This window comes from Thunnus maccoyii, chromosome 3 (genome assembly GCF_910596095.1).
Source record: "Thunnus maccoyii chromosome 3, fThuMac1.1, whole genome shotgun sequence".
NCBI classification, from domain to species: domain Eukaryota; kingdom Metazoa; phylum Chordata; class Actinopteri; order Scombriformes; family Scombridae; genus Thunnus; species Thunnus maccoyii.
The window spans coordinates 18,714,132-18,734,493 of NC_056535.1; the positions used below are offsets into that span (position 1 = coordinate 18,714,132).

Consider the following 20,362-nt stretch of genomic DNA (forward strand, 5'->3'; position numbering starts at 1 on the left):
TATGACAGTGGTCATGTTCAGACTAACTGGACGGATCACATGTGTTCACATGTTTGAGAATCCGCTGATTCCTGCTGTGGGCGAGTGTTCTTGCTGTCGAGAATAAACCAAAGTAACATCTCTCCCACTGTGAGCAATAATAAATCTTCTGTAATACCTCAATAGTAATTTTAACAGAACTCCTTGCTGCTGGGTTACAATACAAAACAGCATCTGTAGCCCGAAGTCTTAACATATTTAAAATGTTTTGTAATTCCCTAATAATTTCTTAGAGGGTTCCCTGGAAAGAACTATGTAATATGGCAATAAAAAAAGAAATGTCCTTTAAAAGACATTTTCCCTGAAAGAAAAGCTTTATTTCAACCTAAGTAAAGATTCATTACTCATGTTATTGAAATGCAGACAAATATGACAGTCATGCATGTTCAGCTGACCTGCTGTGTGCTGACTAAAATTCTCCTGAGGTTACAGCAGCCATTGGAAGGCTACCAACTCAGTGCTGTGTTTCAGTTCTTTACAGGAAACTTTTGGAAATGATGGATTTGTAAAATAAACAAACAAAAAAGTGGTACCAGGTTTTTTGCTATTACATATTCTGTAACAGAGTTACAATGTTTACATGTTCCCGCCTAAAACAGTCATCAGAATAACTGAGCAGAGAGTAGTAATTGTCCCTGTGGGTAATGTGTAGCCAGCGACGTTGGTGTTAATCACAGATATCTGGGCCCTGTGATGATGTCGGAGGATGATGTCTCAGCATGTGTTTGCCACAAAAGGTCCTTTGGGATCTTATGAGGTTATTGCATTGGCGCCATTGTTGTCATTCTCTTCATACCATTGAAGGACTCATTCCAGTGGGAACACTGTCGTCTTTGTCAGTCTGGAAAACGCGACTTCCGTGAGGACACAAATTAACTATGTGCAGTTGTTGTTCTGGAGGTTTATTAAGCATGAGACATATCATTACAGCAATTTGATTAAAGATATTTAGAACACAATACAGGGACACAAGTGAAAAGGAAATACACAAAAATAAAAAAATAACATTGAGATTTAAGGCATGTTAATCATTAAATTATAGGAGGATAAAATAGATTTATGATTATCTGGCTGACCTGGCAGCTGTGTGGAAAGTGCACAGATTGCCTACATCATTTAGAACAAATGATAAATGTACAAAATCATAATAAACTTAATAAAATAATTGAATAAAATTATGTACTTGAACAGCTAAAATGAAAAGATTTGCTCACATATTGCACAAGTTGCTTGTAAACACTGAAAAACTACATTTATTAGATATTATTAGACCCTTGATAATAACAATTGGTACCATGTTCTGTAACTTCCAAGAAGTAATTTGCCCGTTAAGACAGAACAAAGATGGTGATATTTAAAGGTTTATATATATATATATATATATGTATATATATATATATATACACATTTAAAGTATATTTGTTCATGAAAGTAAAATTAATCATTAATTTCCATAAAATAGAGACACCGTCAAACAAACATTCAACAGCTGTGCAATATAGTTAATAATTCTCTTTGAGGAAACAACTCATTTTTAAATCAGTAACCTCAGAAACTTTTGAAAGAGAAAGTGCTTTAAGTAATAAAAATGGTTTCTCAGTACATAAGTTATTACATCTTCAAATGGGAATATCTCAGTCTGGAACAAGACTCTTTAAATATTGATCAGCGAGATAATTTGAAATTGAACGGGTAGTCTTTAATATTCCGCAAGGAAGATTTGTCTAACAAGATAAAATTTAGAGAATATAGAAAAATTATCTGAAGCATTTTGCAAGACAAAAGAAATATCAGAAATATTCAGAAAAGCCAGTTCAGTATGTCCACTGTGTGCAGGATTTCACCACTTCACATCTGTTCAGCAACATCCTGATGCTTTTTTCTGTTGAGGCTCTTTGCGTAACACCACGGCATCCTTTGTTGTGTCAACTTTTTGACTCAATAGCCTGAAAACAACAACAACAACAGTAGTCAGTGGATGGCAAACGACATTACAGCTGACAGAATACTAAAAGATAAGCTTGCAAAAATGATAAGTGTGTGTGACAAACAAACACAAGACAAAGGAAATATCACTGAAGAATGTGAAATATGTTACCTGGCCACAATTTCCAAAGACTGAACCACGTTTTCACCTGTGGCAGCGCTGCACTCCATGAAGTCAAAGTTGTACTCCTGTGAAAATCAAACAGCTGCGCTCACTGAAGGTTTATGAGCATCTTAGTTATTTAATTATTTCCTGGTGTCTTGATCATGAGTGGTAGTAACACAACAGATCCATACCTTAGCGAGAATTTCCCCTTCCTGAGTGGCAACCTTACGCTCTGAACAATCACTCTTATTCCCAAGAAGTAAAACAGTCACATCGTCCATAGCCCCTTCCTGCAAAAACATGAATTACTTTGATTATTATAACTTTTTAGAAAGGGTCAAATGTGACTAGAGCTGCGACAATTAGTTGATTAATAAAGTAGGTGACCGACAGAAAGTTAATCGCCAAATATTTCATGTTTTAAAGAACAAAAAACCAAAGTTCTCCGGTTCCAGCCTCTCAAATGAATGTAACGTAATATGAGTGAATATTTTCTAGTTTCTTTAGTTTCTACAATAGTAAACTTTGGATATCTTATTTGGCTGTTTGAGGACATGACATTGGGCTTTTGGAAACAGTGATCCACATTTTTCACCATCTTCTGACATTTTATCGACCAAACGGGTAATTGATTAATCGTGAAAATAATCGACAGAACAAACGATAATGAAAGTAATTGTTAGTTGCAGCCCTAATAATTTGTTCACCCCTCAGCATTCAATAAGTGTTGACTGAAAATTTATATATATATTTCAATATCAATTTTGGTTTTGCAAAGTTTTGTTGATTCATATTTGACATTGTTAAAACATACTGTAAATATTACTCATAGTTACTGTAAATGCTGCTGTTTAAATATACAATTCAATATAAATGTGTTATTTTTAGTTTTGACTATATTTATTTCATGCTCTTGAAGGCTGACTTGTATGTAAAGAGCAACACTATTTTGAGTCTTCCCCAGCCCATTATTAGAGGTGGGTTTCAAATTTCAGTACTGAAAAGTACTGACAGCTGGCAACAAATAAATGCCCGGTCAGATTTTTAGTTTTATTAAATACATATGTATATTTAGCTTGTTTACTTATTCTTTGATTAAATATCTACTAATTTAAATAATAAATTATCAAATTTTAGTTCAGTGTTGAGTATTTTAATGTAGCAAAGTTCTTGTACGGCTGCTTTGTGTTATGACATACTGCTAATTAAACACTGATACATGTGATAAAGTTGGCTTTAGATGAAAAATTTGATAAAAAAAATAATTGGTTTTATATTTATATATACATATATATATGGAGATACATGGTTTTCACTGCATAGCTATGATTTGCAACTTTAACACATATCTGGCCTTGAATAAAAACATCATTTCAACATAATCATTTCACGTAGAAAAATCACTGCATAAACAAAGCCAGTGATGTGGTGACAACATTTCAATAGTAAAGTAAAACATACCTTAATACAGTCTACCCAGTAGCGGACTGCAAAGAAGCTCTCAGAGGAAGTGATGTCATATATCAAGAGAAATGCCTGCGCTTTATGAAATATCTGTCTGGTGATGCTGTGAAACCTTTAAGACAGTAAAGAACATAATAAGAGACAAGTTGCAGGAAGATTACACACACCTTTTGAAATCAGGAGGAGGCCACTAACTTCACACAACTGGCACAAATTTCGAGTTACTTCTTTCACATTCATTCAAAAGTGAATATCACAAATGTGTGTCATCTGAGAGAAAATATTACAGAGAGACACAGTGAGCCATGACTAAATGCCCCAAAGGTAGAGTGTATGTTTTTAAAGATGTAATGATACTGGTTTGTTGAGTTTGCAGAAAGAAGAAAGCCAAGAGTTCCCTGAAGCTGTTTTCAAGAGACGCGCTCTCGACCTCTTACCTGGAAACACTAACGATGTAATCATTGTAATTGTGTTAAACTATTTGTACACCAAAGCTCAAACCTCTCTCTGGAAAACCACAAACCTTATTTTATTTTTAGTCCATAAAAATAGTGACTAACTAGTATAGTGACTTTTAGGTGAGAGCCTGTAATTTAGATTGATTTAATATGAGTTGAAATGACAAATGATTCAGCGTGTACACTCCAGTTCTAACAATACACTCTATGGAGCCATTACTGAACTCCAAACTGCACATGCCAACAGCCTTTCCATTGTCGGGATGCATTAAAACCACACTAATCTAATATCTGTCCTCCTAAAATTCAACCAACATGTCAACTTTGCAACTTGTGTAGACAGCTACACACATATGTACACATAGACTGCACCTTTGCTGCTGTGACCAAATCTCTCGTGCTAATATCAACATACCAAACATTGCTGAGATGAGCCAAACCAGTTCTGAAAAAAGGTGGCCCCAGAACTCAAAGACTGTTTTGAACACATTGTCTGGCACATGTCCAGGAGGCTGTTACCTGTAAATTCAGGTGAAAATGATCCGTGACTGGTTACAATAGCAAGAGCATAGAGGATGTTACTTATGTAAGCGTCATCATATGTGCTAATCAGAGGGCTCGGCTGATTGCCAACGTGTACACACAGCTGAAAAGCCAAGATGCTGCCTTCAGATAGGGTGACAGGAGAGCCCTCAGGCCTGTGAGAAAAGCTGCCCTGCGCTACTAAAGAGCAAAGGAACAGAAACCCATATGTGCCAGACAATCAGGGTCTGTCAGGATATGGCTCGTTTTGTCGTACACTGCAGATTGTGGAGCCCCTTGAATAAAATTGACTTCACAAATTATCCACAGCCATTTCCTGTGCTCAAAAGAAACATCGAGTACGTGTCATTTGAGAAGAGGAAGACACACTGAGCGTGTGACATTATGCATTGAGGCCATCACAAACCACAGAATAACACCATGTCCCTTTGACAATCATGCTTTCCTCTTAGATGCACTAAACGACGTTAAACCTTTAACCTGCTCTCATGACCAGGTACTCTGCCATCATCAGGAGGACTCTATCCAGAGGTACTCAGGAAATAATCTGATCATTTTGCAGTGGTTAGACAAAACTTGTAGGCGTACATCAGAATCTCTGTGCCAAAAAACTCAACTGTGATGTGCGTCGATGGAAACCAGCCTGTAGCAATAACACCTATCATTATGGAGTGCATCAAGACGCTAGTCGTGAGACACATGAAATTGTTTTCTGTTTTCATGTGCACACTTTTATACCACCATTTATATCATGGGTACTTGGGTAGAAAAATGATTTCACACTTGAAAGGACTGCAGGTTTTCTTTCTTGGTGACATCATTGACATCTTGGTCTGTTTTCTTAAACAAATACTGTTTGAACTTTTTAACATCATGTGAGATGAAATGTAAAAAATGACCTGTATTTGCGGGGTGAAAAACATAACACACACATCTATTCTCTGCATTACAACTGCTTTCACCCATAATCAATTTAATTGAAACAGCGATAATTGGTACAAATGTCTCAGTGATGTGCTGTAAAAATAAACTTACCTTTCTTGTCCTGCTGTATCCCACAACTGTAGCACCACAGGTTTTCCGTCCACCACCACATTCCACAAGCATGAATCAAGACCTACGAAATATATTTATGTAACATCATTCTGTATATTTACATGTATTTATGAGAATAATCTCAAGAATAAAATCAGGAGCTTACCAACAGAGGCAGGTAAATCAAAAGAAAACTTCCCACTTTGAGCTCTTTTCATGAAGGAGGTCTTGCCCACACTGCTGTCTCCAATCATGACCACATTGTAACGGTTTGCTCCTTTGTAATTATCTGCTAAAATGAAAACACACATTTTATATTTCTCATCCTACAACTTCCCTCTCTCATTACTTGTGTACTATCAGCTGCCTTCTGCAGTGACTGAAATGTGTAAGGATTTACAGTCTGTTTACCTAAAGAAAGACTTTTTTGACTCTCTTGACCCAGGCGGACTTCAGCATAATGGTGTTGGACTGAAATCCTCTCACTGTGAAAGAGAAAACCAACTGGTAAACTCTTTGCTTGTGTGAACCACAATAAAAAATAAACATATTAGCATAAAAGGTATAAATACAGCATAATTAAAACAATATCTACAGTATACGCTGAGGATTCTGCAAGTTTTAGTTGTCAATCATCAGTTATTCACTCTAAATGTTTGCATTTCTTTGCAAGATTAATCATCAGAGTTACATTGAGCATCTAAACATAATAAATACTGTATATCCCTTTGTTCTGTCTTTTCTCTTAACTCAGTCCAGTGGTGACCTCACTATAGACTTCTTAGCCTGTTTGGAAGCTGTACAACATCAATGCACTGCAAACCAACCATGCCACTATCATGGTGAGAAAACATGCTGTTAATAGCAGTTTGTACTACATATTTGTACTATGCTATGTGTGTAAGGATTAGCGGAGATGTAAGGCTTGCGTGAGTTAAGAGATGAGTCAGAAGCTACTTGGATGAGTCGAATGGATAAGTGGCAAACGTCTTTAGCAGCTCAATGCATAGATTCGTTTTGAACTGGCATTACAAGATGGATGGTTAGTCTTTGTTCTGAATGCTGACACATACAGACAGAAATTTCCAGATTAGCCAAAAAAAAAAAAGTGTAGTGCAGAATTGTCTGAACATTATTACAACAGGAGTACATTGCAGGAGGGAATGTGAGTGGTAGTCAATCCTTACTGATGCTAATTATCTTGTGCAGTTACATACAAAACCTGACTTTCTATGATGATTTATATAGCTGAGTAACCCAAGTGGGAAGGCCAACACTTTGTTGTGCTAAGCTAACAAAGTGGCAGGAAAAGTTTTGGAGGCTGCTGTTTATATCTCTTACCTCACAGGCTCTCCTGTCTTTGAGATGCTGATGTTGGATGATGGTTTCTTGTCACTTTCAATAACCTGCAGAGACAAAAGAGGAGACAGATGAGAAGATTCTACTTTGATTTCAGAATGAATCTATATTTTGATATACATTGTTTTGTTCTTTTGTCTGCCACATGATTAGAAGGTAATGGTTTTATATGGATCCCTTGAAAGTCAACACTTGGTGACCTAAACTCTATCTCTGGCACACAAGACATGATATGTTTGTTTTGTACAGTTTTATTTGAAGATATTATGAGAGTTTCAGGAAATTGTACTGTTTGTATGTAATGTACCAATGTAATGTTACAACCACTAAAATGTGACATTTTATATAAAAGCAGGTCACAGGGCTTTTAAATAAATGCATGAAAAATATGGCCTATTTTGTTATATGTTAAATAGATGTGCATTACAAAAACGTTTTGCAAGCTTTGTGCTGTCTTTTAAGGTTTGCATGATATAGTTTATAGTTTTATGTAAGTTCTTAACTGGTTATCATTTATGCTAACTGTATAAACCTCTCAGCTAAATTCTTTAAACAAAAATATGAACTATCATTGAGGTCAAGAAACAAGATACATATTTATGTTCTGCTTTCTACCATGTGAAACTTGTAGTGTGGGCTGCACGTTCCTCATTTTGGTTCATTGTGTCATTTTACTCTTCTTGCAACAACACTTGCACGCTTAGACTATTGTTCAAGATGTTTTATGCAAATGGGAAGAACAGCATTTTAAAGACTTATTTTGCAAAAGAACACTGTGACTTCTGTAATAATAACCATTCACTACAGGCTAAAGGCACTAAATTGTGAGAACAAAGTTGAGCAGTGATTAAGTTCACTAAGAACTGATCATAACTAGTAAGAAATAATTGAAATGTAATGCAAACAACTGTCTGCTCACCCATTTAAGTAGCATTTGAAACAATCATAATTAAAGATTCTTACTACAAATTCTTTCACTGTAAATAAATAGATAAAATTGCACACAAAAATATACTTTGCTGCTTACCTCTGATTCTTCTCTGTTCTCTTCCAAGGTCTTGATGCCACTCTTATCCGTGATTGTTTTGACATCTCTCCCAGTTTCTGCTTCTATTATTCTGCCCTCTCTTGCAGTTTGGTGTCCATGTGACTTCCGGTGAGATCCCAATTTTCTTCTTCTCCCTTCATATGCTAATTCTGACATTGCTTCATATTTGGGAGAGGTGGCTAGTTTTACAGGGATATCTTCTGGAGTCAGATGATGCTCTGTTTCAACCAGCTGGCCTGAGACAGCAGGATTTTCTTCAACTGTCTGGTGACTCGGAGGTTCTGTGTAAGAATCACCAGTGTGGCTGTACTCCACTGTTTCAAAAACTTTTTCTTTCCCTGGTTCAGAGTCACCGTCTTTGTGTTCTTTCTGAAGCTGTAGCTCTTTCTCTTTGATGCCAGAGACACATTCAGTCATTGCATCTCCTATATTTGTTTCTGTTGCCTGATTATCCACCTCCTTCTTTTGACTCCTACGTGAAGAGCCCAACTTTCTTCTCCTGTTTGTCTGATTTAGATTTGGACTTGAAGTCTTCACCTCAAAGTTTGTATTGTGCGCTCCCTCATTCACATCCTTTGGCTCTTGTATATTATCCTGGACATTCTTATGCCCTTCTTCAGCTCCTCTGATTGCAGATTTCACAATTTCCAAATCTGCCACAGCTACACCAGGTGCTTCTGTTGTCTGTTTCAAAGCCTCTTTTTTATTAGTATCTTGGCCCTGTATTACTTTTATGTCTTTTGGTCCTTTCTCACTTTGTGTGGTCTCACAAAAAGTCTCTGTGCTTTTATCATCATCTACTGGAGGTGTTTCCACACTAACAACTACATTTCTGTCTCCTGGGTCAGTCTCAGGTACCTGAAAAGACTTAATAGCATTAACTACTTCCTCACTGAAGGAGGCAGATTCTTCAGGAAGGAGAGCCATTAAATCATCTAGGCCGGATATCATATTTCTCTCTGTACTGTGCATTTCACAGGTACTGCTATGTCCCATTTGCTCCTGATCTTGAACAGTGCTGGCTTCATTCATTTCCTGTTCTTCATACACAGTACTCAGTGATAGTTTTGCCTTTTCATTTTGTGATACATCTGTTGTTACTACTATTGGTATCTCTGCCACCTTTTCCACCTTGTCAAGATTTCTTATATCAGATTCTGCATGTAAGTTGCTTTCCTCTGTTTCGTCTTTGTTGTCCATTTCTTTCCCTAGTTTCCTTATGAGATCCCTGCGATTAGAGGCCAACTTTCTTCTCCTCTGTTTGGATTTTATTTGCAAGTTTTCGCTGTAATCTGAATTTTCTTGTGTCTCTTGTTGGCTCTTATGTGCATCATCTACATTCTCACTGACTTCCTCATTGGATTTGACAGAGTCATCTTTGACATTCTCTGACAAAATTGTGCCTTCCTCCTGCATATTTTGTGTGTTATCTTCTTCATTCACAGTTGAACAAATTCTTCTTATGTCCTCAGTGGGTTCGAATCCTGGGTCGGTTTGGTCTTTGAATTTTTCCTGCCTTGTTGTCTCTGTTGCAGATGACATTTTCATTGTTTCAAAGGCCTCATCCCCCCAGGTATTTTCTATAACTTCGTCTTTTAGGTCCATGTCTGATACAGCAACAAAGTCCTTGACAGGCTGTCTTCCTTTATGTCTTCGACTTGACCCCATTTTTCGTCTGTTCACTGTGGGGTTGACACCTGTGTGAGTTTGTTCTTTGATACTCACAGAATCATCCTGATGTAGGGAGCCCAAAGGAGATTGCAGGGTGTGTAAAGAAGATTTGCCCTCCTTAAACGAGGAGTGATCAGTTTGATCCATTTCGTGCATTTGTGTTGGCTTATCCCCCTGTTCGTGTACCTTATTTACAGTGTCCTCTGAGTGCTGGGCATCTCTGACTTCGGCTAAGATGAAATGCTCATTTTGTTCCTCATTTGTAGACAACCTCCCATTTGGTGATGAAATCATTGCTTTCTCAACACTGTATACAATTTCTGTGTTTTCGTGATATTTTGCTGATTTTACATGTGATTCACTGACTAAATAGTTGCCCTGTAAATTTCCATGGTGACCTAACAATTCTGTGTCCTCATCTCTTTCCTTGTACTCTGTATATGTTACAGAATAAACATTGGGAAGCTCTTCATTTGGCATCTCTTGTGCATTTTCTTTTACTTGTTCGCTAACCTCGTCGGTCTGAGAAGTGTCTAATTTGTCCATTTCTTCCAGCATGGTTTCCACTGATTTTTCCTCCATGGGTGCCTCTATAATTAGTGATCTTTTCATTGCATGAAGGATTTCATTATCCCTGGTATTTCCAACAACTTCCTCTGTAGGTTCATAGTATGATTCAGCAGCAGGGTCCTTGATGTATCGTCTTCCTTTATTTCGTCGGCTAGACCCCATTTTCCTTCTGTTCCTAATGGGGTTGAAGCTGCTGTCAGTTTGCTCTTCTATGCTTATAGAATCACCGTGAGGTTGGGAGTCCAAAGTAGCATTTATTTCTGATTGCTGGGTTTGTAAAGAGGATTTGCCCTCCTCAAATTCAGAAAGGATTCCCTCCTTCACCTGATGAACTGTTTCTTCAGCACTGGGTTGTATGTCGTCCTGTTTGTCAACAGGATTTGAAATGTCCTGCTCGGTAGCAGAATCATCAGTATCTTTCACACTCAACTCAGATTGATACGTGTCCCTGATTTCAGCTTGGTCAATCAGGTTTTCAGGGCAAGTATCAGACTTTTCTGTGGCATCATGTATCACACTTTCAGAGGAGTAATCAATTTGATGCATCTCTTGCATTTGTGATGCCTTAACCTCCTGTTTGTGCTCTTTATTTACAGCATCCTCTGAATGTTGATCATCTTTGACCTCAGGTAAGTTGAAATGCTCATTTAGTTCCTCATTTGTAGACAACTCCTCTGTTGGTAATGAAAATGTTGCTTGCTCAACATTGTATTCAATTTCAGTATTTTCTCCGAAGCTGGTTTTATCGGTGGTTACCTCTGGTGTGGTAGAAAACTCTACATCTTCTGATTCTACATGTGACTCACATGTCAAATAGTTAACCTGTAAAATTCCATCTTGCCTCAACATGTTTGTGTCGTCATCTCTTTCCTTGTTTTCTGTATCTGTTATAGAATAAACACTGGGGAGTTCTTCATTTGACATCTCCCTGGAATTGGATTGGTCATTCAGCTGTTGATCTGCTGTTGAACTTGAATGTACACTTATACTAGTCAACGCAGAGATGCCAACAAGATGTGATGTTTCTTTGACTTGATCACTAATGTCCTCAGTCTGAGGAGTGTCAGATTTGTCTCTTTCTTCCAGCATAGTTTCCACAGATTTACAAACATCAGACAACACTGCAGAGTCAGTCTCTCTTTCATCATCATGTGCTTGCACATTTTCACTTTTGGTAAGTAAACCTTCAAGGACAGTCTCTGGATGGTTTGTTGTAGTGAGGTTCTGAACCTCAGAAGAATAACCAGGTGTAGTGGCTGAATACAAAGAGTTGTCATGTGTCATTTCAGGCTCACTCTCTTGACTTAATTGTTCTTGCCATATTGGCTCTGTTGCTAATGATATTTTAGTTGTTTCAAAGGCTTCACTGCCCCTCATATTTTCAACAACTTCCTCTGTAGGTTCATAGTATGATTCAGCAGCAGGGTCCTTGATGTATCGTCTTCCTTTATTTCGTCGGCTAGACCCCATTTTCCTTCTGTTCCTAATGGGGTTGAAGCTGCTGTCAGTTTGCTCTTCTATGCTTATAGAATCACCGTGAGGTTGGGAGTCCAAAGTAGCATTTATTTCTGATTGCTGGGTTTGTAAAGAGGATTTGCCCTCCTCAAATTCAGAAAGGATTCCCTCCTTCACCTGATGAACTGTTTCTTCAGCACTGGGTTGTATGTCGTCCTCTACCTGGCCTTCACCCTCATATACCTGACATGGTGCTATGTTGTTGATCCAAGGTTCCTTGGTATTAGATACATGATCATCCTCATTTCTCTGGTTCAAAGCCTGCATATTGCTTTCTTCAATGGAATGCTCATCCTGTTTGTCATCAGGATTTGAAATGTCCTGCTCGGTAGCAGAATCATCAGTACTTTTCACACTCAACTCAGATTGATACGTGTCCCTGATTTCAGCTTGGTCAATCAGGTTTTCAGAGCAGGTATCAGACTTTTCTGTGGCATCATGTATCACACTTTCAGAGGAGTATTCAATTTGATGCATCTCTTGCATTTGTGATGCCTTAACCTCCCGTTTGTGCTCTTTATTTACAGCATCCTCTGAAAGCTGATCATCTTTGACCTCAGATAAGTTGAAATGCTCATTTAGTTCCTCATTTGTAGACAACTCCTCTGTTGGTAATGAAAATGTTGCTTGCTCAACATTGTATTCAATTTCAGTGTTTTCTCCGAAGCTGGTTTTATCGGTGGTTACCTCTGGTGTGGTAGAAAACTCTACATCTTCTGATTCTACATGTGACTCACGTGTCAAATAGTTAACCTGTAAAATTCCATCTTGCCTCAACAAGTTTGTGTTGTCATCTCTTTCCTTGTTTTCTGTATCTGTTATAGAATAAACACTGGGGAGTTCTTCATTTGACATCTCCCTGGAATGAGATTGGTCATTCAGCTGTTGATCTGCTGTTGAACTTGAATGTACACTTATACTAGTCAACGCAGAGATGCCAACAAGATGTGATGTTTCTTTGACTTGATCACTAATGTCCTCAGTCTGAGGAGTGTCAGATTTGTCTCTTTCTTCCAGCATAGTTTCTACAGATTCACAAACATCAGACAACACTGTAGAGTCAGTCTTTCTTTCATCATCATGTGCTTGCACATTTTCACTTTTGGTAAGTAAACCTTCAAGGACAGTCTCTGGATGGTTTGTTGTAGTGAGGTTCTGAACCTCAGAAGAATAACCAGGTGTAGTGGCTGGATACAAAGAGTTGTCATGTGTCATTTCAGGCTCAATCTCTTGACTTAATTGTTCTTGCCATACTGGCTCTGTTGCTAATGATATTTTAGTTGTTTCAAAGGCTTCACTGCCCCTCATATTTTCAACAACTTCTTCTGTAGGTTTGTGGTATGATTCAGCAACAGAGTCCTTGATGTGTCGTTTTCCTTTATTTCGTCGGCTAGACCCCATTTTCCTCCTGTTCCCAATGGGGTTGAGGCTGCTGTCAGTTTGCTCTTCTATGCTTATAGAATCACCCTGAGGTTGGGAGTCCAAAGTAGCATTTATTTCTGATTGCAGGTTTTGTAAATAATATTCTCTCTCCTCAACTTTATGAAGGAGTTCTTTCCTTTCCTGATGAACTTTTTCTTCAGCACTAGGTTGTATGTCGTCCTCTACTTGGCCTTCACCCTCATATACCTGACATGGTGCTATGTTGCTGATCCAAGGTTCCTTGGTATTAGACACATGATCATCCTCATTTCTCTGATCCAAAGCCTCCATATTGCGTTCTTTAATGTGATGCTCATCCTGATTTTCGTCGGGATTTGAAATTTCCTGCTTAGGAACAGAATCATCAGAACTTTTCACACTCAACTCAGATTGATACGTGTCCCTGATTTCAGCTTGGTCAATCAGGTTTTCAGAGCAGGTATCAGACTTTTCTGTGGCATCTTGTATCACATTTTCAGAGGAGTAATCAATTTGATGCATCTCTTGCATTTGTGATGCCTTAACCTCCTGTTTGTGCTCTTTATTTACAGCATCCTCTGAAAGCTGATCATCTTTGACCTCAGATAAGTTGAAATGCTCATTTAGTCCCTCATTTGTAGACAACACCTCTGTTGGTAATGAAAATGTTGCTTGCTCAACATTGTATTCAATTTCAGTATTTTCCCCGAAGCTGGTTTTATCGGTGGTTACCTCTGGTGTGGTAGAAAACTCTACATCTTCTGATTCTACATGTGACTCACATGTCAAATAGTTAACCTGTAAAATTCCATCTTGCCTCAACAAGTTTGTGTCGTCATCTCTTTCCTTGTTTTCTGTATCTGTTATAGAATAAACACTGGGGAGTTCTTCATTTGACATCTCCCTGGAAATTGATTGGTCATTCAGCTGTTGATCTGCTGTTGAACTTGAATGTACACTTATACTAGTCAATGCAGAGATGTCAACAAGATGTGATGTTTCTTTGACTTGATCACTAATGTCTTCAGTCTGAGGAGTGTCAGATTTGTCTCTTTCTTCCAGCGTAGTTTCCACAGATTTACAAACATGAGACACCACTGCAGAGTCAGTCTTTCTTTCATCATCATCTGCTTGCAAATTTCCGCTTTCGGGAAGTAAACCTTCAAGGACAGTCTCTGGATGGTTTGTTGTAGTGAGGTTCTGAACCTCAGAAGAATAACCAGGTGTAGTGGCTGAATACAAAGAGTTGTCATGTGTCATTTCAGGCTCAATCTCTTGACTTAATTCTTCTTGCCATACTGGCTCTGTTGCTAATGATATTTTTGTTGTTTCAAAGGCTTCACTGCTCCTCATATTTTCAACAACTTCCTCTGTAGGTTTGTGGTATGATTCAGCAACAGAGTCCTTGATGTGTCGTTTTCCTTTATTTCGTCGGCTAGACCCCATTTTCCTCCTGTTCCCAATGGGGTTGAGGCTGCTGTCAGTTTGCTCTTCTATGCTTATAGAATCACCCTGAGGTTGGGAGTCCAAAGTAGCATTTATTTCTGATTGCAGGTTTTGTAAATAATATTCTCTCTCCTCAACTTTATGAAGGAGTTCTTCCCTTTCCTGATGAACTTTTTCTTCAGCACTAGGTTGTATGTCGTCCTCTACTTGGCCTTCACCCTCATATACCTGACATGGTGCTATGTTGCTGATCAAAGGTTCCTTGGTATTAGATACATGATCATCCTCATTTCTCTGATCCAAAGCCTCCATATTGCGTTCTTTAATGTGATGCTCATCCTGATTTTCGTCGGGATTTGAAATTTCCTGCTTAGGAACAGAATCATCAGAACTTTTCACACTCAACTCAGATTGATACGTGTCCCTGATTTCAGCTTGGTCAATCAGGTTTTCAGAGCAGGTATCAGACTTTTCTGTGGCATCTTGTATCACATTTTCAGAGGAGTAATCAATTTGATGCATCTCTTGCATTTGTGATGCCTTAACCTCCTGTTTGTGCTCTTTATTTACAGCATCCTCTGAAAGCTGATCATCTTTGACCTCAGATAAGTTGAAATGCTCATTTAGTCCCTCATTTGTAGACAACACCTCTGTTGGTAATGAAAATGTTGCTTGCTCAACATTGTATTCAATTTCAGTATTTTCCCCGAAGCTGGTTTTATCGGTGGTTACCTCTGGTGTGGTAGAAAACTCTACATCTTCTGATTCTACATGTGACTCACATGTCAAATAGTTAACCTGTAAAATTCCATCTTGCCTCAACAAGTTTGTGTCGTCATCTCTTTCCTTGTTTTCTGTATCTGTTATAGAATAAACACTGGGGAGTTCTTCATTTGACATCTCCCTGGAAATTGATTGGGCATTCAGCTGTTGATCTGCTGTTGAACTTGATTGTACACTTATACTAGTCAATGCAGAGATGTCAACAAGATGTGATGTTTCTTTGACTTGATCACTAATGTCTTCAGTCTGAGGAGTGTCAGATTTGTCTCTTTCTTCCAGCGTAGTTTCCACAGATTTACAAACATCAGACACCACTGCAGAGTCAGTCTCTCTTTCATCATCATCTGCTTGCAGATTTCCGCTTTCGGGAAGTAAACCTTCAAGGACAGTCTCTGGATGGTTTGTTGTAGTGAGGTTCTGAACCTCAGAAGAATAACCGGGTGTAGTGGCTGAATACAAAGAGTTGTCATGTGTCATGTCAGGCTCAATCTCTTGACTTAATTGTTCTTGCCATACTGGCTCTGTTGCTAATGATATTTTCGTTGTTTCAAAGGCTTCACTGCCCCTCATATTTTCAACAACTTCCTCTGTAGGTTTGTGGTATGATTCAGCAACAGAGTCCTTGATGTGTCGTTTTCCTTTATTTCGTCGGCTAGACCCCATTTTTCTTTTATTAGATACATGATCATCCTCATTTCTCTGATCCAAAGCCTCCATATTGCGTTCTTTAATGTGATGCTCATCCTGATTTTCGTCAGGATTTGAAATTTCCTGCTTAGGAACAGAATCATCAGGACTTTTCACACTCAACTCAGATTGATACATGTCCCTGATTTCAGCTTGGTCAATCAGGTTTTCAGAGCAGGTATCAAACTTTTCTGTGGCATCATGTATCACACTTTCAGAGGAGTAATCAATTTGATGCATCTCTTGCATTTGTGTGGGCTTAACTTCCTGTACAAGCACTTTATTTACAGCATCCTCTGAATGCTGATCATCTTTGACCTCAGATAAGTTGAAATGCTCATTTAGTTCCTCATTTGAAGACAACTCCTCTGTTGGTAATGAAAATGTTGCTCGCTCAACATTGTATTCAATTTCAGTATTTTCCCCGAAGCTGGTTTTATCGGTGGTTACCTCTGGTGTGGTAGAAAACTCTACATCTTCTGATTCTACATGTGACTCACGTGGCAAATAGTTAACCTGTAAAATTCCATCTCGCCTCAACATGTTTGTGTCGTCATCTCTTTCCTTGTTTTCTGTATCTGTTATAGAATAAACACTGGGGAGTTCTTCATTTGACATCTCCCTGGAATTGGATTGGTCATTCAGCTGTTGATCTGCTGTTGAACTTGAATGTACACTTATACTAGTCAACGCAGAGATGCCAACAAGATGTGATGTTTCTTTGACTTGATCATTAATGTCTTCAGTCTGAGGAGTGTCAGATTTGTCTCTTTCTTCCAGCATAGTTTCCACAGATTTACAAACATCAGACACCACTGTAGAGTCAGTCTTTCTTTCATCATCATGTGCTTGCACATTTTCACTTTTAGGAAGTAAACCTTCAAGGACAGTCTCTGGATGGTTTGTTGTAGTGAGGTTCTGAACCTCAGAAGAATAACCAGGTGTAGTGGCTGAATACAAAGAGTTGTCATGTGTCATTTCAGGCTCACTCTCTTGACTTAATTGTTCTTGCCATATTGGCTCTGTTGCTAATGATATTTTAGTTGTTTCAAAGGCTTCACTGCCCCTCATATTTTCAACAACTTCCTCTGTAGGTTTGTGGTATGATTCAGCAACAGAGTCCTTGATGTGTTGTTTTCCTTTATTTCGTCGGCTAGACCCCATTTTCCTCCTGTTCCCAATGGGGTTGAGGCTGCTGTCAGTTTGCTCTTCTATGCTTATAGAATCACCTTGAGGTTGGGAGTCCAAAGGAGCATTTATTTCTGATTGCAGGTTTTGTAAAGAGGATTTGCCCTCCTCAAATTCAGAGATTATTCCCTCCTTCACCTGATGAACTTTTTCTTCAGCGCTGGGTTTTATGTCGTCCTCTACTTGGCCTTCACCCTCATATACCTGACATGGTGCTATGTTGCTGATCCAAGGTTCCTTGGTATTAGATACATGATCAACTTCCTCTGTAGGTTTGTGGTATGATTCAGCAACAGAGTCCTTGATGTGTCGTCTTCCTTTATTTCGTCGGCTAGACCCCATTTTTCTTTTATTAGATACATGATCATCCTCATTTCTCTGATCAAAAGCCTCCATATTGCGTTCTTTACTGTGATGCTCATCCTGATTTTCATCAGGATTTGAAATTTCCTGCTTAGGAACAGAATCATCAGGACTTTTCACACTCAACTCAGATTGATATGTGTCCCTGATTTCAGCTTGGTCAATCAGGTTTTCAGGGCAAGTATCTGACTTTTCTGTGGCATCATGTATCACACTTTCAGAGGAGTAATCAATTTGATGCATCTCTTGCATTTGTGTTGCCTTAACCTCCTGTTTGTGCTCTTTATTTACAGCATCCTCTGAATGCTGATCATCTTTGACTTCAGATAAGTTGAAGCGCTCATTTAGTTCCTCATTTGTAGACAACTCCTCTGTTGGTAATGAAAATGTTGCTCGCTCAACATTGTTTTCAATTTCAGTGTTTTCCCCGAAACTGCTTTTATCGGTGGTTGTCTCTGGTGTGGAAGAAAACTCTATATCTTCTGACTTAACATATGACTCACTGACCAAATAGTTGCCCTGTAAATTTCCATCTTGCCTTAACAAGTCTGTATCATCATCTCTTTTCTTGTTTTCTGTATCTGTTACAGAATCAACACTGGGGAGTTCTTCTCCTGGCATCTCCCTGGATTTTAATTGGTCAATTAGCTCCTGATCAACTGTAGAGCTTAAATATAAACTGGAACTAATAAAATCAGAGGTGCCAACATGATGCGCATTTTGTTCGACTTGATCACTGACTTCTGCACTCTCGAGTGTGTCAGATTTGTTTGTTCCTCCCAGCATGATTTTACAAGAATCAGACACCACTTCACAGTCAGTCTCTGTTTGATCATGCTCTGCTTGCAGATTTTCATTTTTGGGAATTAAACTTTCCAAGTCAACCTCTGAACCGCTGGGGTTATAAACCTCAGAAGAATAACCTGGCGTAGTGACTGAATACAAAGAGCTATCGTGTGTCACATAGAAGATATCATGCTCATTTCCTTGACTTAATTCTGTATGCCTCTCAGGTTGTATTGCTAGTGACATTTGTGTTGGTTCAAAGGTTTCATTACTTGTATTTTCCTCAACTTCCTCTCTAGGTTTGTTGTATGGTTCAGTAACAGAAGTGACATGCTGTCTTCCTTTACTTCTACGGCTAGATCCAAGTTTTCTTCTGTTCCCTATAAGTTCTGGTGAAGGTGGATGTTTGGTTTCCAATTGGGAATAGTCAGAATTAGATAACATATTTAATGATTCAGTATTTTCTTCTGGTATGCTGGCTTGCACTACAGAGGTACTGTCCTTTACATGGAACTCATCAGGCTCTGATCTTTCACTTTGGTTTCCCCCACGGCGACGTGAGCCCCATCTTTTTTTCTTTCCACTCTGAGCAGACATGACAAGTCTTTCATCCTATAGCACGAGAGTCAGTTGTGCAACGTGTCAGTAAGTCAAGTCTAAATTTAGACTATTCATCAAACATCAAATAAATTGTTTAAATTTGTAACTTTTTCCTTTAAGCTACTACATGCAAACACTCTAAAGAAGCATTTTCTTCTAACAAGCATGTCACAGCACAAACATCAGTGCATATTGATTTGAGACTTGAAACATTTTAACACCAAACTAAAGACTCACTTTAAAGTGAAAACTGCATTTTAGAGATCTCCTTAATAAGGGTGAACTGCACCAAATAACATTTACCATCAAATAAAATGGCTTTATGGTACAATTAAGTTAAATATCTTCAGGCCTTGTACAAAATAGATACTATATCATATGTACTTACCACCCAAATCTGGCACTTCAGTTGTCTCACGAGCTACTTCGCAATGTCAAGTATCAGCCTCTGCTGAACGGTAGTTAGAATTCACACATGGGTGTTCCTTTTAATGCAACCATGACTGAAAGCTTCCTGTGTGGGTTACACTTGCAGTTCTATCACCTAACAGCAACAACATACCGTACTTCCTGAAATGAATCGAGTTACATTTTTCATACTTTTCAAAAATCTCATTGCACATGGCCAGTTTTTTCTCGTATCTTATTAACTATCCAACAAAGCACAGGCAAAGAGGAGATAATGTCACCTTGGAAAAACATTTATTGAACAAGTTAACTGCATCAGCATAAATTGTCAGAGCTCAGAGAATGAATTGAGAATAAATGCCTTCTTTTGGAAAAGTGACATATGGTAAAATACAGTTACAGATGATGTCTGATGATGTTTTAGGCTTCAAGATAGTCTGCAAATAACAGCACCGGTATTTCCAACATTTGCTGTGAGTCTGTTTTCTGTCACTGGTATAAACTATATTTCTCTTATGCATCTCAGAGTAACCTTTAGCTAGCAATTTATGTCAATGGATATTTATAAAAAAAAAAGAAAAAAAAAAAGAAGCAAACAAAAACAAATAAAACGTTACATGAACTTGACCATAACCAGTATGTAGGATTTGGTGGCGCCTAGTGGTGAGGCTGTAGAATGCAACCAACTGAATACCCCTTCCAAGCTTGTAGGAGAATCTACAGTGGCTGTGAGACTTGCAAAAAAAAAACTGAAAGGCCCTCTCTAGAACCAGTGTTTGGTTTGTCCATTCTGAGCTACAGTGACAACATGGCGGTGCAACATGGCGGGCTCCATGGAAGAGGACCCGCTACCTATGTAGATATAAAGGGCTCATCCAAAGGTAATAAAAACAATTCTTATTTTCA

The 20,362-nt window shown here is 38.4% G+C and overlaps 2 protein-coding genes across 3 annotated transcripts; both read right to left on the reverse strand.

Moving 5' to 3' along the window:
- Positions 1–939: 939 nt before the first annotated feature.
- On the reverse strand, positions 940–9,793 carry LOC121894203 (ras-related protein Rab-44-like). Of its 2 annotated transcripts, none has more exons than XM_042406627.1 (9): positions 8,018–9,793; positions 6,973–7,037; positions 6,043–6,116; positions 5,798–5,920; positions 5,632–5,713; positions 3,593–3,707; positions 2,323–2,421; positions 2,138–2,214; positions 940–1,985 (listed from the first exon to the last, which is right to left on the reverse strand). In XM_042406627.1, exons 1-9 carry the CDS (start codon positions 9,704–9,706, stop codon positions 1,898–1,900), a joined length of 2,412 nt encoding a protein of 803 aa, XP_042262561.1. In that variant the 5' UTR covers positions 9,707–9,793; the 3' UTR covers positions 940–1,897. The 2 variants fall into 2 exon arrangements, with proteins under 2 accessions (XP_042262561.1, XP_042262559.1); XM_042406625.1 differs by having other exon boundaries at positions 5,798–5,923.
- On the reverse strand, positions 9,760–20,265 carry LOC121891503. The gene is made up of 4 exons (XM_042404119.1): positions 19,437–20,265; positions 17,271–19,060; positions 10,113–16,082; positions 9,760–9,772 (listed from the first exon to the last, which is right to left on the reverse strand). The coding sequence occupies exons 2-4, from the start codon at positions 19,043–19,045 to the stop codon at positions 9,760–9,762; spliced, it is 7,758 nt and encodes a 2,585-aa protein (XP_042260053.1). The 5' UTR covers positions 19,046–19,060; positions 19,437–20,265.
- Between the last annotated feature and the right edge of the window lie 97 nt (positions 20,266–20,362).

What these genes read in the sequence shown, in the direction of transcription:
- LOC121894203 (XM_042406625.1), bottom strand. Translation starts at nt 9,706, where the DNA reads ATGGGGTCAAGTCGAAGACATAAAGGAAGACAGCCTGTCAAGGACTTT. An exon ending in TGATTTACCTGCCTCTGTTG is followed by an intron (nt 5,714 to 5,797) that starts GTAAGCTCCTGA and finishes TATATTTCGTAG; the next exon opens with GTCTTGATTCATGCTTGTGG. An exon ending in GATACAGCAGGACAAGAAAG is followed by an intron (nt 3,708 to 5,631) that starts GTAAGTTTATTT and finishes ACTGTCTTAAAG; the next exon opens with GTTTCACAGCATCACCAGAC.
- LOC121891503 (XM_042404119.1), bottom strand. Translation starts at nt 19,045, where the DNA reads ATGTCTGCTCAGAGTGGAAAGAAAAAAAGATGGGGCTCACGTCGCCGT. An exon ending in GGGAACAGGAGGAAAATGGG is followed by an intron (nt 16,083 to 17,270) that starts GTCTAGCCGACG and finishes AAGAAAAATGGG; the next exon opens with GTCTAGCCGACGAAATAAAG.